Source organism: Triturus cristatus, chromosome 10, assembly GCF_964204655.1.
Source record: "Triturus cristatus chromosome 10, aTriCri1.1, whole genome shotgun sequence".
Classification (NCBI taxonomy): Eukaryota; Metazoa; Chordata; class Amphibia; order Caudata; family Salamandridae; genus Triturus; species Triturus cristatus.
Genome location: NC_140593.1, coordinates 963,526,530 through 963,541,856, shown reverse-complemented (window position 1 = coordinate 963,541,856; position 15,327 = coordinate 963,526,530). Strand labels below are relative to the sequence as shown.

Sequence of the window (15,327 nt, the reverse complement as noted above, 5' to 3'; positions counted from 1 at the left end):
AAATTGCAGTGTAACTTGCACTGGTTTTCGTTACAGTTTTAAGTAAGCAGTTTGCAAAACATTGCAGGTATAGTACATTCAATTGAATGGGCTTTTTAAGTAAAATGCAGTTAATTACTTTTCGGATTACTTTTGCTACCACAGGACTGGATCCTAGATTCAGCCCTGGGACATTTACTGAAAACAGGTGAGTAAAGCATTTTGGTTAAAGGTATGATTTTTAAAGAATATTATTGAATTTCAAAAGTTGACACAAACTTTTTCACATAGAATCACCAATGTTATCTATGGGAGAAAATTTACTTAGCAGGTAAGTTACTTTTGTGTCACTTTTGTAATCCAGTGCTAGACTCCTAGATTCAGCCCTGGGACATCTACTTAAAAAAAGGTAAGCAATAACGTTTTTGTAGTTTGTACAACTTTTAAAGAATATTCTTGTAATTCAAAAGTTGACACTTGAAAACTTTTTCACAAAAAACCCCCAATGTTATCCTATGGAAGGAAATTCAATTCACTTCACAGGTAAGTTACTTTTTAGTTACTTTTCTTACTGAGTGCTGGACACCTGGGTTCAGCACTGGGACCGTTCCTGCAAATAGTTGAGTAAACTTGGTTAGGTTATTTGTGCGATTTTTAAGGAATATTCTTAGTTTTCAAAAGTCGACACTTCGAAACTTTCTGGGAGAAAACGTGTCAATGCTATACTATGAGGAAAAATTAGTTATCGGTCACAAGGCAAGTAATCTGTCTTTGGTGTTAGGGTTCTGGCGTTAGACTCAGGGGTCTCCCAGGGTTAGTGATGCACGGTTGTTGCACCTCTAGTGGCATTAGGGCGGCCGGGTGCAGGCTTCTTCAGGAGTGTCGAGGGAGGTCCTTGGGTGCCGGACTCGGGGTCACAGTCGCCGTGGGGTCGTCCTCGTGGTCTTTGTTCACTCCGGCACAGGCCAGGCTTGGCGGGTGCAGAGTGTGTTGGGTTCGCGGTTCCGGGCTGCTGCCAGGGATTAGAAGTAGATTTTGAGTAGAACCTCTACTCATGGGAGTCCCAGGGGGCTTAGAGTCAAAAGGTAGCCAGGTCCTCCGGGGTTTGTGAGGTTGCTGGCCACAAGAGATGCCGGGTTGGAGCATGAGCAGGTTCGAGGGTCGATAGGCCGGTAGGGCTGGGGCCAAAGCAGTTGGTGTCTTCCTCTTCTTAGCAGCTGCAGGGCAGGTCTTCTTTCTTCTAGCTCTTCTTCGGATTTTGGAATCTGGGGAAGGAAGGTTCAGGGTGCCCCTAAATACTAGATTTAGGGGCGTTACAGGTAGGTGAAGGGCAGGGACCAATGGGTCCCTGTCCTGGGGTGGGTACACCCCCTATCCTGCCTCTCTCCTGTGGGAGGGGGCAGTAGCCTAGTCCTGATTGGGCAGGGCCTCCCATCTTCAAGATGGCGAGAGCCCGGAGATGTGCTTCACCTCTCCTCCCTCACCTGAGGGGTGGGGTTGGCAGGCTGGCACATCCTGTGTCCTTATTTGGGGTTTCCGGCCAAGCTTCCCGCCGGAGTGGGGGGTTGCAGTGGCCTGGGGAAGCTCACAGAGGCGGCATGCCTTTGAAGCTTCCCCCTTCTCATCCTGGGGGAGGAGATTTAGCAACTCGCCCAGGATGTGCATTGTTGCAGACTCAGGAGAGCTGGGGCTCTCCTACCCAGGGGTCCAGCAACATGTCTGCTGTGTGGCAGCCTAGGCAGCCTCAGAACAGACGTGGATTGTAGGTAAGGTTTCAGGGGGCATCTCTAAGATGCCCTCTGGGGTGCTTGGTACATTAAATCCCACATTGGCATCAGTGTGGGTTTAATGTGCTGAGAAGTTTGATACCAAACTTCTCAGTCTTCAGTGTTGCCATTATGGTGCTGTGAAGTTCGTTTTTGACGAGCTCCCAGCACCATGTACTCTTAAATGGCAGCACTGCACTTACAGTGCCCAGGAATGGACCTGGGTACTGTAGGGGCACAGGGCTCCTGTGCCCACACCATTGACATAGGGCACCCAGCTAGAGGGGTGGCTGATGTATGCCATGGCAGTAGGTGGTGGGCACGGCACACAGGGATGTGTGCCATGTCGACTCTTTGTTTTGTCTTGTACCCAGACACTCAGCCTGCAAGGGTAGTGTGTGTGTGTGTAAGGGTACAGGACCTCTAAGGGTGGCACAATGGGTGCTGCAGCCCTTAGAGGCCTTCCCTGGTCACAATGCCCCGGGTACCTAGGGTACCATTTACCAGGGGCTGACATGTGGCCAGGGTTTGCCAATTTGGGTTTTGTGTTTTAGGGAAGGAACATAGGCCCTGGGCACCTGATTGGCAGGAGTCCAGGGCACACTCAGTCAAAGTACATTCAGCAATTCAGCAAAAAGTGGGGGCATACCATGCAAGAAAGATGGCACTTTCTCACAATAACCAAGTGTATAATAGTGCTTCCTTGTATAATGACAGACTCATTGTCTTGGTTCTATACACAAACTGCTTTGATCGTCCTTAGGCTGCTGGATAATCCCACATGAGAATACGGTATAATATTGGTCAGTAGCTGCCTCTGATATGCAATGTTTTGAGAAAATGTATGGCACTGTCAACTCACACTGTATGTTCTTTTGTTTTTTAATTTGCTTGAAACCAATAAAATACAGTTAAAAAAAAAAGAATCTACACTGTTACCAGTGTGGGAGTTATTAAGACATGCACCCAGAGAGCACCTTAGAAATACCCCCTGAAAACCTACTATCTAGTGGGTTGGCTGAGTGGTATCTTCCAGCCTGCCATCACAGACTAGTTTCTAACCCCCTGCTCGGGAGAGCCAACGCTCTAGGAGGTCAGGAACAATACCTGCTCAGGCAGAAGGTGTTTACCCCTCCTCCAGCAGGATGGCTAGTGATTTAGAATATTAAGGCCATAGGCTTCAAAGCTTCTGCCGCCTTTGATATGCAACCCTGGATTCCTCCAGACCTGGAGAATGCCATCCTTTGCTCTAGGGTCCATTTGGTACCAGAGCAGGTGGGAAACTTAGCTAATCAGTAGGGGCGTTGCACTATCAGGTTAGGCACACCCTTAAGGTGGCCACCTGAAGTGGACACTCGAAGGGTTTCACCATCTTGTTTTTGGTGAAACTAGGAGATATCTGGGTCAGGCTTCGGCCACTCTCCAAAGGAAGTGATCATATAGGGGGTATAGTCACCCCAGGGTAGGCAGCCCATTGGCTACTACTTTACACTCCACTTAACACCCCTAAATTCCTACATTCCAGCCATGTCCAGAGATACAGGGCCTCTTCACATAGTGTCCACGACCCACCCAGCTTTGTTGTTGCAGTACCACATGGCAGTGTTGTTGTCTGAACACCTGCACTAGCCTTCCCTTGACGAAGGGCAGAAACGCTTTTAATGCCAGCCAGATCGCCTGAAGCTCCAGGGAGACCAAAGACCTCCGATCTCCATCCCTCCCAGGGGGCAGCCCGATCTCAGGAGTGACTCATCTGTCATCACAATCAGATCTGGTTGGGGAAGTTTAGGAAGCTGGCTCTCTATATAGTGTACTAAAACGAAGAATACTATGCAGAGAATCCAGTGAGACCCAGATTGGTATCAGAGGCAGAAGTAGATAATACTAACGCTCTATTTGTGGTAGTGTGGGTGAGCAGTTAGGCTTATCAGAGGGTAGTGCTAAGCATTTGTTGTACTCAGAGGAAATAAATGAGACATACTCAAGAATAAATCCGAGACCAATTAGAAAAAATACTTATTTATATATAATTTTTCAGACCAAGAACTTTGTTCGCAGGTAAGTACTCAATTTTTTATGATTTATCAAAGTTCAAAAAATAGTTCACTATTGTGCGCAATTATGCACAATAAATTCTTATGGGAGAAAATTTTAAAAATGCATATAAAATTTTACAGTCAGTTCTAGTAGTTCACTTTCGAGGATTAGGTTAGCAGCAGGCAGGCCAAGGTCTAATGTTCCACCAGCAGATCAGAAGAGTCCTGGATTCGGCAGGTATCTGGGTGCTGAAGACGTTGGTAGCTGGTGTGCTACGAAGAGGAGGGGGCACCTAAAAACTGGCTTAACGGGGGAACTTGCAGGCAAGACCGAGGGCTCTCAAATGGGAACTCAGGTCGCAAGGGCCATAGGAGCACAGCTGGATTGTCGGTACCCAGGCCAGGCAGGCTGAGTGCAGAGCAGGTTGTTAGCCAGGCTCTGTGCATAGAGTTGGATGTCCTGGTCAGGGACAAGCAGGCTGCAGTGATAATTTCCAGACAGCTGGGACACTATTAAAATGAGACTCAGGGGTTCCGATGTTACTCAACGGGTGATTGCTTCCTAGGCAGTCGGATTTCGGAGAGGACTCTCTCGTCTGTTTTGGTTGCAGGTGGTCCGGTACCACCGGTATCAGCACGACTCCGGCAGGTCCTGATAACACTTGGAGACACAAATCGGACCTCCCAGAAGACGAGTACCTCTTCCTGGGCGGCTGCAGAGTCGGTTGGGCCAGGGAGCTGCAAGTCAATAATATGGACTCTGAGAGTTCAGTACCTGAGGTCTGAAGGGGAGTAGCTCCTCGACTCCAAAGGACTTATTGGGTGATTTTCGAAGGGCTGGAGTTCCTCTGGGCTTCTTAAGAGTCCTCACAGCAGCAGGACAGTTTGATGAGAGCCCGCCTTCAGTAACCAGTTATCGAGATATGGGAATACTAGTATTCCCAACCTCTGCAGATAGGCTGCAACCACAAACTCTTAGTAAAAACCCGAGGAGCGTTAGTCAGGCCATAAGGAAGCACAGAGAACTGAAAATAGAACAGGGATGTGAAATATGCATCCTACAAGTCTAGAGCCACCATCCAGCCACCGGGATCTGGGGCAGAAAGAACTTTGTCTAGAGTGAGCTTCCTGAACTTATTCTTCTGCAGGAAAAAATTAATGAGGCAAAGACCTGAGATAAGGTGAAAATCTGGGATAGCGCAAAAGTCTGTCCTTCTTTTGCATTAGAAAATAACTGGACTAGCAACTAGTCCCTGTTTCTGATTCCAGCACCCTCTCTATTGCTGCAGTCTGAATTTCTCCCCAGAGTATGGTCCTCCTGGAGGTATTGGGGTGTGAGGGGCATATGCGGGGGGAATAGGACAGGAAGGACTGAGAGGAGCCGTATTGCATGATCTGGAGCACCCATTGGTCTACTGTAATTCTCCACCAGCCGGGGAAGTAAAAGTAGACTCGACCTCCTACAAATCAAAGTGGTTTTGCGGCTGCTGCAGGGAAAGGGGTTGGGATCTGGGTAGTGCGTTGCCTTGGGGCCTGAATAATGTCAGCCAGCTCTCCGGCATCTCCCTTGAATTGGCTAGGGGGCCTGCTGAGGCAGGTATTAGTGCTGCCTCTGCTGATTTCCACTATCGAAACCTCAAAAGGGACGCGACTGCAGCAGTCAGCTGTGGCCAAGTCAGAATGGATGGTTGATTTTGCAGCTTATTGGTAGTCAAGGATCACACATTGTAGCATTTGTCTGACACCCTCCGTGACAACTGGCAAGATGTCAGGTACCACAAGGTGTGTGAATAACATACCAGGAGATATAGACAGACTGCAAGGCAAGGCTGACACTGGAACATAATTGTTTTCCATTCTCTTGGATTTCCTGTCAGATGGAGCATTAGGGAATGAGTTCAGGTTGAGGCAGCTTGACTTTGCCAAAACCACCAGATTCTCCAGGGAAGGATGCTGAAATTAGAAATCTGGATCTGCAGAAGCGGGCCCGTGCTGCCTTGACACTTGTCTATTTACCGCAGGGCAAGATCGTGGTTTTGCCCAGGTACCCACCAGTATATCAGTGAGAGCTTCATTAAAAGGGAACAGAGGTTTCTGGGTGGTGGCTGCGGGGTTGGGTACTTCTGTTAATATGTTGTTGGTTTGTTTTTCCCACTTGCATGTGCAGTGTTAGATCCAATAACTTCCGCTGACCTTCTGATGACAGTTGCAAAAGAGCCAGATTCTTCAGTGGCCATAGGTTTTATAGACGTCAGGCTAATGTCATGGGAAGTGCCCAACATCTTGAAGGTCCTCAAAAACATGAGCCTCCTCTTAAATATCATTAATGTCATCAATCCTCCTCTTCCCAACCTTTTTATAGGTCTGAGAAACTGTAATGGCATTGTCCGAGGGTGGGTTGAGCTTCACAATTCCATAAAACTATTGGACCAGGGTCTGACATCGGTAGCAGCATTGAGACTCGTGCCTGTGGTATTGGTCTCGGCGTCGCTAATAGTGTTGGATGTTGTGCAGCGAAGGGAGTCAGCTGCACCATGCTCGATTTAACGGGCCAACCTCAATTAGAGGTCAAACAGCATGGTCGGGAGATATCCCACAACGGGCCTTTGACAGGATAACACCTTGAATCCTTGGATCCTCATGGAGCTCTAGTTGGATTAATATGGATACCAATCATTATGGTAATGCCATCCTTCAGATGTTGAATCTAGCCTGCTGCAGCTATCCACTGAGGCAGGAGGTCCAGTGGAGCCACTTTGGGAGCCCGTCCCATAGAGTGGCTCGAGGGCTGAGAGGTACCCCAGCTGTTGCATGCCTCCAAGGGGTGCCAGTGGCGAGACGTCAGCGAGCCATGTTTGGACATCTTGCGTGACTCACCAGAACTCCTGGACCTCAAAGTAGCGCAGTCTAGAGAGCGGCCTGGGAATGGGAACACATTTGCACACCAGATTTCATCTGAGACCGACTCCACAACTTCTTCTGGAGTTTGGCTATGGCAAGCTTGGCTTCCCAGTCTCAAAATGCTTTCCGATACATTTTCGCTCAACAAGAGCACAACTTCCATTTTGAGTGAGATGCTGAGGCACTACAGGCAGAGGTCGACGGTGGACGACACTGACATTTGTTGGTGACCATCATAAAACTGCTCGAAATCTATTATTTTAGAATCCATATCTGCATACTGTAGATGAATTTGGATGGTTTTCCTGATGAAAAAATATCTGTCAAAGACAGCACTGTTCACTCTGGATCTGCATCGGAAGGCGCTTAAAGAACAGAACTGACGTCAGCACACAGACGTGGCATTTATATGGGGCCCAGACATCATATAAGGAGCAGACATATCTGAGTCGCAATCAGGCACCTGCTGACAAACTGCTGAAAAGTTTCCGGATTCCATCTAGCACCTGGGAAAATTCACAAGGTGAAGAATCTGCAGTTAGAACTAAACACCGGAATATTAACTTTTTAATTATTTAGCCTACAGCAAAAACAGGAGATAATCATTGACTTCAGCTTACGTATTTGTAACACAGAACCATAAAAAAACAGTTCAATCAAAAGCTCTTATTTTTAAATAATGATCACAGTCTAACCACATTTCACTACCTTGATCATTCCCACGGGTCATTGCTCAGATATTGGAGAAATGGAGTCAGTTCTGGATGCCTCCCCTTGGTGACTGAAGTGATCTGCATCATTTCCCTTATTTGTGCTCGAACAATCCTTTTACATCATTAAGGATTATTATAATTTGAAACAGCACTAGGCCAGGAAGTTTTAGGTTTGCCATAGGATTCCCAATGCTATCTTATTTTTTTCAACACCTGTTTCCAGAGACACTGGCTGCCTTTCATTTGAACACATTTTAAGGACTCAAGTTCACATGCAAGTCAATGATATCCATAACCTGAATAAATTAAGCAGCGGCATGGGCAATGCAGCTCAGAACTACAAACTCAATTTTGAACTTGGAGAGAAAGTCATTGCCTAACTTTAAAATAGCAAGACAGATTATCTTGGAAGAAACAATTAACAAACTCTGGCCCGGTTTCTTTCAAGAACCCCAGAGGCAGGCACCACTTATATACCACAACAAACAATACATCTACCAGAGTGTATGATAACTTTTAAAACATTCTAAATACACCAGATAGACAGAAATAAATATATTTAATGTTGTTTACCATTTTGTTTTCTGGTTGCTGAATGAACTCTTTCAGTTGCTTTACAGTAGCCAGTCTCCGATCTCTGTCATCTTCCCGGGCAATCCTCCGAAGAAGGTTGGACAGTCGAGACTCGTCAGAATAAGACAATGATCGATCTGGGGGGGGGGGGGGGGATACACAAATTTGCACATGACGCTGTATGCTTCTGTAAAAGGCAAAACTTCCTGTGAGCACTGCAGAAACATATTTCATGATACTTCAGTTACGTCCCCATAACATTTGACTAGGCTGTGCACCAGTGCTTTCTGGGAAATGCCAATATACAGGAAGCACAAATGGTATGAATTTCATTCTCCTGCACAATGCAAACACTTTCAATGCCAACAGTTGATTTTAAATGGCCCTAATTACAACAGAAAAATGTTTTGTTTAATGTTAAAAACGAAAGTGCATTTCATCAATGGCTAGATTAGTTAAGCATTCAAATGCAAGACTTCTGATCAATAAATGCTACGTTTCTGCAAAGTCAACCATTTTGAAAGCAGAAAAGAGTCCTGATAACGGAACATACCAAGTTGGCAGGCACCACTGCACTCTTCAGGCAGTAGTAATAGAACAAGCATTTTGTGAATTGATGGCATCTGGACTTTAAGGGGTTATTGAAACACAAAGGTTTACCTTTGTAGTATTCAGGCAAGTCCCGCCTGCTCCTTTCCCCCCCATTACCTAATCAGGGTGGGTCAGAGTCAGACATGGTATTAAATAACTGCCTGATAAAAGGGCCGGACTAATGAGTGTTTGCTTAGAAGCCTAGTTCTACTAAGGGAATCAGTCAACAAAAATAAACATAATAAGAGCAAATTAACTCACTGAGCACTGCAGCAACTCCATATCGAGCATTCTGGATGCCATTGCCCCCTTGCAACTAAAAAGAAGGTCCACCAAAGACTCCAAACCTTGGTTCAGGGAGGGGTTAAATACAGACAGACGCAATCCAAGACTAGCCGAACGATCCTGGAGACGCTCGCCGTCTCTTGAACACCATGTGCTCCTGAGAGCTAGGAGGAGCACGTACAATAAACACATTAAGAGCGCTAAAGCGATCTTCTTTAGAAATTGTGAGAAAGTGCCCTCTTTCTTGCATGGTATGCCCCCACTTTTTGATGAATTGCTGATGTGCTTTGACTGAGTGTGACCTGGGCTCCTGCCAATCAGGTACCCAGGGCCTGTGTTCCATCCCTAAAACTGCATTGAAGCCTAAACCCAATTGGCATCTCTGGCTACATGTCAGCCCTGGTAAATGGTACCATAGGTACCCAGGGCACTGTGACCAGAGAGGGCCCCAAAGGGCAGCAGCACTTATTGTGCCATCTTTAGAGGCCCTGTTAACTAACTAACTAACACACCCACACACACTAACACACCCACACACACCAACACACCAACACACCCACACACACTAACACACACCCACACACACACCCACACACACACCCACCCACACACACACCTACACACACACACCAACACACACACACACCAACACCCACACACACACACACCCACACACACACCCACACACACTTTGCAGAACAAAACAAAGAGTCGACATGGCACACATCCCTGTGTGCCATGCCCACAAACCACTGCCCTGGCGAACATCAGTCACCCCTCTAGCTGGGTGCCCTATGCCAGTGGTGAGGGTACAGGTGGATGAGCCCTGTACCCCTACAGTACCCAGGTCCATTCCTGGGCCCTGTAAGTGCAGTGCTGCCATTAAGTGTACATGGTGCTGGGAGGTTGTCATTACGAACTCCACAGCACCATAATGGCTACACTGAAGACTGGGAAGTTTGGTATCAAACTTCTCAGCACATTAAACCCACACTGATGCCAGTGTGGGATGTGATGTAAAATGCACCACAGAGGGCATCTTTGAGATGCCCCCTGAAACATAACCAACTACCAGTGACTGGACTGAGTGGCTGCGCAGGCTGCCACCACCAGACATGTTTCTGGACCCCTGGGTCGAGAGCCTGCTGCTCTTGGGGGCCTGAAACAATGCATATCCTGGGACGAGATGCCAACCCTCCTCCCCCAGGATGGGCAGGGTTCACAAAGAAGAAGCTTCAAAGGCATGCTGCCTTTGTGAGCCTCTCCAGACCATTTGTTGCTTTCAGCAACTGGTCCCCACTGGTTCTTCCCCCCACTTTGGGCGGGTGAACCGTCAGGAAAAACAAGAGAAGAGAGGTGTGCCCACCTCTGCCAACTCCACCACTAAGATGGGGGAGGCGAGGAGAAGCACAACCTCGAGTCCCCGCCATCTTGAGGGTGGGGGGGGACCCAGCCAACCAGGGACAGGCTCCTGCCCCCCCCCCTGGAGAATGGCAGAATAGGGGGGTGTACCCACCCGAGGGAAGGGACCCATTGGTCCCTGCCCTTTACCTACCTGTAACACCCCTAAATTTAGTATTTAGGGGCACCCTGAACCTTCCTTCCTCAGATCCAGCAACCACAAGAAAAAGAAGAGAAGGACGAGAAGCCGTGCAGAGCTAACAAGAGGATGACGCCACTGACTTGGCCCCAGCCCTACCGGCCTGTCTCCCCTCAAACCTGCTCCTGCAAAACCCCGGCGTGTCCAGCGGATAGCAACCTCAAAAACCCCAGAGGACCTGCCTGCCTTCACTTTCCAAGCTGTTTCTCTTGTGAATGCCGGACGTGTTTGAACTGCAGCTTCAGGTGCCAGCCAGGAACCTCGAATACCGCACACTCTGCACCCGCTGAACCCGGCCCGAGCGGACAAATACCACAAGGAGGTCCCCCGGCGATCCTGACCCGAGATCCAGGGACCCCTGACCTGCCTCAAGCCTCCGGATGACGTCTGCAGCCTCGAATCCAGAGGACCCCCCCCCCCCTACCAGAGTGGGTAAGAAGATTCAACGTCCCAAGGCGCCCCTGCACGAGACGCCCCACGGCCTTGTGTGCCCAACCCAGCGGTGCCTAACCAACACTCTACATCCCAACTTACCCCTCGAAGTGGTGGTCACTCCTGGAAGATCCTCGTCCCCGAGCCTGCAGTGTTTTTGTCCAGGAGAATCTCCACTGAAATCAACAGGGCACCCGACCTCAAAACTGTGCATCACTGACCCTGGGAGACCCCTGAGTCTTACCCCAGAACCCTAACTCAAAAGACCGATTACCTACCCGGAAACCGATAACCTCTTTTTCCTCATAGAAAAACTGACACTTTTTCTCCCAAAAAGTTTTTAAGTGTCGACTTTTGAGTAATACAAATATTCCTTAAAATTCAGCCGAATAACCAAAACAAATTTTCTCAACTGTTTTCAGGAAATGTCCCAGTGATGAATCTAGGTATCCAGCACCGAGTAAGAAAAAGTATGGTTAACATAAAACTTACCTGCTAAGTGAATTTCCTCCTATAGGATAACATTGGTGATTCTATGTGAAAAAGTTTTTAAGTGTCAACTTTTGAAATGCACTAATATTCTTTAAAAATCGTACCTCCAACTAAAACGCATTTACTCACCTGTTTTCAGGAAATGTCCCAGGGCTGAATCTAGGATCCAACCCTGTGTTAGTAAAAGTAATCTGAAAAGTAATTAACTGCATTTTACTTAAAAAGCCCGTTCATTTGAATGTATTAAACCTGCAATGTGTTGCAAACTGCTTACTTAAAACTGCAACCAAAACCAGTACAAGTTACACTGCAATTTTGAACTGTGTTAATACAAGTAATTTACTACTGAAAAGTATTTTTATGCTTACCTGTACCAGGTTTGCTTGGTTCTAGAAATAAAACAATATATTTTGTTTACAAAACAATTGGCCTAGAGTTCAGTTCTTGAGTGACTGAATTAATTTGCTGACTGAGTGTGTACATCAAATCCTTAACACTGTCCTCTGATACTGCCTTACTGCTCGACCAAGCTACCACTTTGGAGAGTAAGGTTCTATCTAACTTTAGCCTCTGCCAAATCTCTGGAGACCCTTGGACTCTATACACACTGTACCTCACTTTGGTGCAGTATATATAGCGCCAGTTTCTTACAGAAATCAACTTGATAAAGCCAGAAACAGGCCAAAAAAAGCATTTGGAATTAAACTACAATCTTCCCATTCTTTCGCCAACGGCCTCCTTTACACAGCCAAACTGATTATTTCTCTGACTTCATCCTTGGAAAGATGGATAAGATTAAAACTAATCTCCAAACATCAATGAACCAGCTGACAGACCCTTCCCCTCCCTCCCCCCAGTCACCCCCTGTTCTAGGGTACACTCCCAAAAATAGCGCTTCCTGGAGCCTTTTCACACCCTTTGATGAAATCTCTATACGTAACGTACTTACTACACTTAAACCCTCCAACCACTTCAATGATCCGCTACCACCCAGTTTCTTCAATGAAATGAAGAGGTCCCTAGTTCCAATCTGGATCAAGATTGTAAATGCCTCCTTACAGCAAAGTGTGATTCCTGACTGTCTAAAGGCTGGCCAGGTTACGCCCATTCTTAAACAAGCATTTGCAATGCAATAGGTCTAGCATTTATAAAAGCTAGAGCTCTTCGTGTTGAAAATGACAAATGTATTGGCATAGCCCTATTGTCATTCGTATGACCTTGTGGCGCTGGAGAGCCACAAAATAGGAAATCAGGCAAGAATAAGGGCAGACAAGACTAATATGCTGGCTGGAAAAACGAGAGCTCACAAACACTAGAGTTGCACTTATGGGTGATAGATTTTCAAAACAGAGCTTGCCATACAGATATGAATTACCCTAGACCATCAGTTTGAATAACCAGGGTGGGCTAGGCCCTAGTCTAGGGAGCTCTTATGAAGACAGTTACGCAGGGGCGTAACTTTGTGGATAAAAACTCCTCATCTACTCCCAAATTATCCCTTTATTGGTGGAGTGAGTGGTAAAGATTAAAAACTGTATTAGGGATTGGAAGGATATAATAATCCTATGTTCCCACTACTGCCATCTTTGTTTACAATGTTAGTAGTGGCTTGTTACTCTAGTTTCCCCCATTGAGGATATTTCCTGGGTAAATTATTTTGTGGTTATTCGAAACGGGGGTCTGTATATGGTAAGGTTGTTGTGATCAGTACGTGGTACCTTAAGCATGGCTCAGACGGTTCTAGAATGGGCAGTGAGCAAGAACATGCACTGACTGTGAACCAGGCATGAGATAATCAAATTAATAAGTCAGTGGACACTGTATTTGTATGTTGTTAGAGGAATTGGGGGCTTTGTGAGTGAGTTTAGACAGTTTTACAGCTTCTCCTCTAGTGCATCAAGTAACACCAGGACCAGGAGAAACGTTTCATGTGATCTAAGTTGCAATTCATAGTCATTTTGCTATTTGAATGCCCATACATGATGTACCCACTGCTCGCTCTCACTTTGCTTCATACACCACAGGTCATCCCCCAGGACCCAAACCATGCCGTCTCACCTGTTCTCTCAACGCCTCCTGCCTGAGCTGCTCACTCTGCACATCGCAATCCTCCACTGGACTGCAGCTCTCTTCCTTATGCAGGACCCGCAGTGAGGGCTCTGCAGCACCTGGTGCTGCTGGGCTCCTGATGGGGATGCTGGTGCTCGGCTGACCCTGCTGTGCTTTGCTGCATCACAAGCTGCAGGGCACAGGTTGATGGATGATCCACAGGCCATCATTGGGTATACTGACTGATACATACAAGAAATTATTGACACTGCACCATCCTACCCACTTCCAGTCTTGATACAGACAGCACCAGTAGGCTGGCCCTTTGTGCTGCATGTGTTTGTGGACATTGGTAGCCTGTTCTGTGACATGTAGTGACAGCAGCAGCTGTCGTTCTGTACATGTGTGTACGTGCAGTGTGCCGACTGTTCACATTCTGCCATGACCACCTCACATCGGCATCAGTAAATGCGGTATCATCCATCAATACTCTGGTTACCAGAAGCACCGGGAAGGGATTTACAGCTTCTCTTTTTTTTGCTTCATTATTGTTTCCAATGTCTTAATATTTTAGGTATGTCATTTTCATTTCCATCCAGTTTTGTATCGATGTGTGATCCTTCCAGCTCCCATGCATGCTTTCTTCAGATGCCGCTGGCACAGTATCCAAGTGGAATGCCCGATACATGCTGCATTCTCACAAATGTTGAGCTCTGCTGGGGTCGTGACCCCTGTTCCTACTCCCATTAGGGTTCTCGAATCGCCGACTCGAGGTCGATCTTAAATTTGGTGCTATTTTAACACTGGTTAAATTCATGCAGTAAACACGTTTCAGCCTTTAAATACAGCTGATTTCTTTTCTTAAATATTGCAAACACATTTATTCACTAAATCAATTCAGTTCGTGTTAATTATAAAGAACCTTGGATTGCTTTACTTAATGCTGCCGCTTCGGAAACATTGCCACCTCTACTCAATTTTGCAAGAAACATCTGAATGGTTTATCAAAATCAAGGAAGGACTACGATGACCTACCTTTATTTAGCTGAAATGTATAGACGCATATTTGCAAAGGCAACTGAAGCCTCCTGAATTAGTTTACAAATCATTTTCTGACATAGCATTGCCATCCTGGATGATGCAGGTAGCATACCTGAAGTTTTATTCACTGTTCAAGGTTTACAATCACTTTTAGATTGTTTTATTAGTTTTATGGACTCTTTGGATTTGAAAACTAATTTTTAAAAAATCACACGCTATGACGTTAGGCAGCAGACGGGCGAAAAGGGCATCGTTTGTCTGTAAAGGGCAGGAGCTAAGTAAAATACCTGCCTTCCCATACTTGGGTATGGTCTTTGACGATAGAAGATCGTGGGTAATGCAACGCTCATTGAAAAAACAACACATTAGTGAGGGCCACAGGGGCCCTGTAGGGCTTTGCTAAACGTTTAGGTTGTAAGCCATTACTGGCCATCATGAAAATCTATAACGCTAAATGTTTGCACATGGTGTTGTATGGGAGTGAGGTGTGGGGCTATACTAAATCTAGCGAGATCCAAATGGCAGAACATTTCTTCTTTTACAAAAGTCCTATCGCTCCCTCAATCTGCAGCATCTTTTAACATACATGAAGACTTGGGCGCTGGTTATATTTCTGACCAGATTGCTGTGGCTCCGATATTAGGATGGCTTAGAATCTGGTCACAGCAAGCTCCGAATCTAAATCAACTAATTATTCAGGACTGTCTGTCCTTGGACAAGGCCATGGCTATACCATGGATCCATTATATTAAAACCCAAATGGAGTCAATGGGTAGCCTTGATTTGTTTACAAACCCTAGGGCCTTAAGTAAAATCGCGATTAAGGCAGTAAAATCTCAGTACTTAAACAGGCTGATGGTCCTAAGAGA

The 15,327-nt window shown here is 46.4% G+C and overlaps 1 protein-coding gene across 1 annotated transcript in view; it reads right to left on the bottom strand.

Moving 5' to 3' along the window:
• SMG1 (SMG1 nonsense mediated mRNA decay associated PI3K related kinase) overlaps positions 1-15,327 on the bottom strand; it is a 1,471,505-nt gene that overhangs the window by 1,303,254 nt on the left and 152,924 nt on the right. Inside the window, exon 4 of the mRNA XM_085628855.1 lies at positions 7,969-8,105. Coding sequence (XP_085484981.1) covers positions 7,969-8,105 — 137 coding nt within the window. The remainder of the gene's footprint in view (positions 1-7,968; positions 8,106-15,327) is intronic.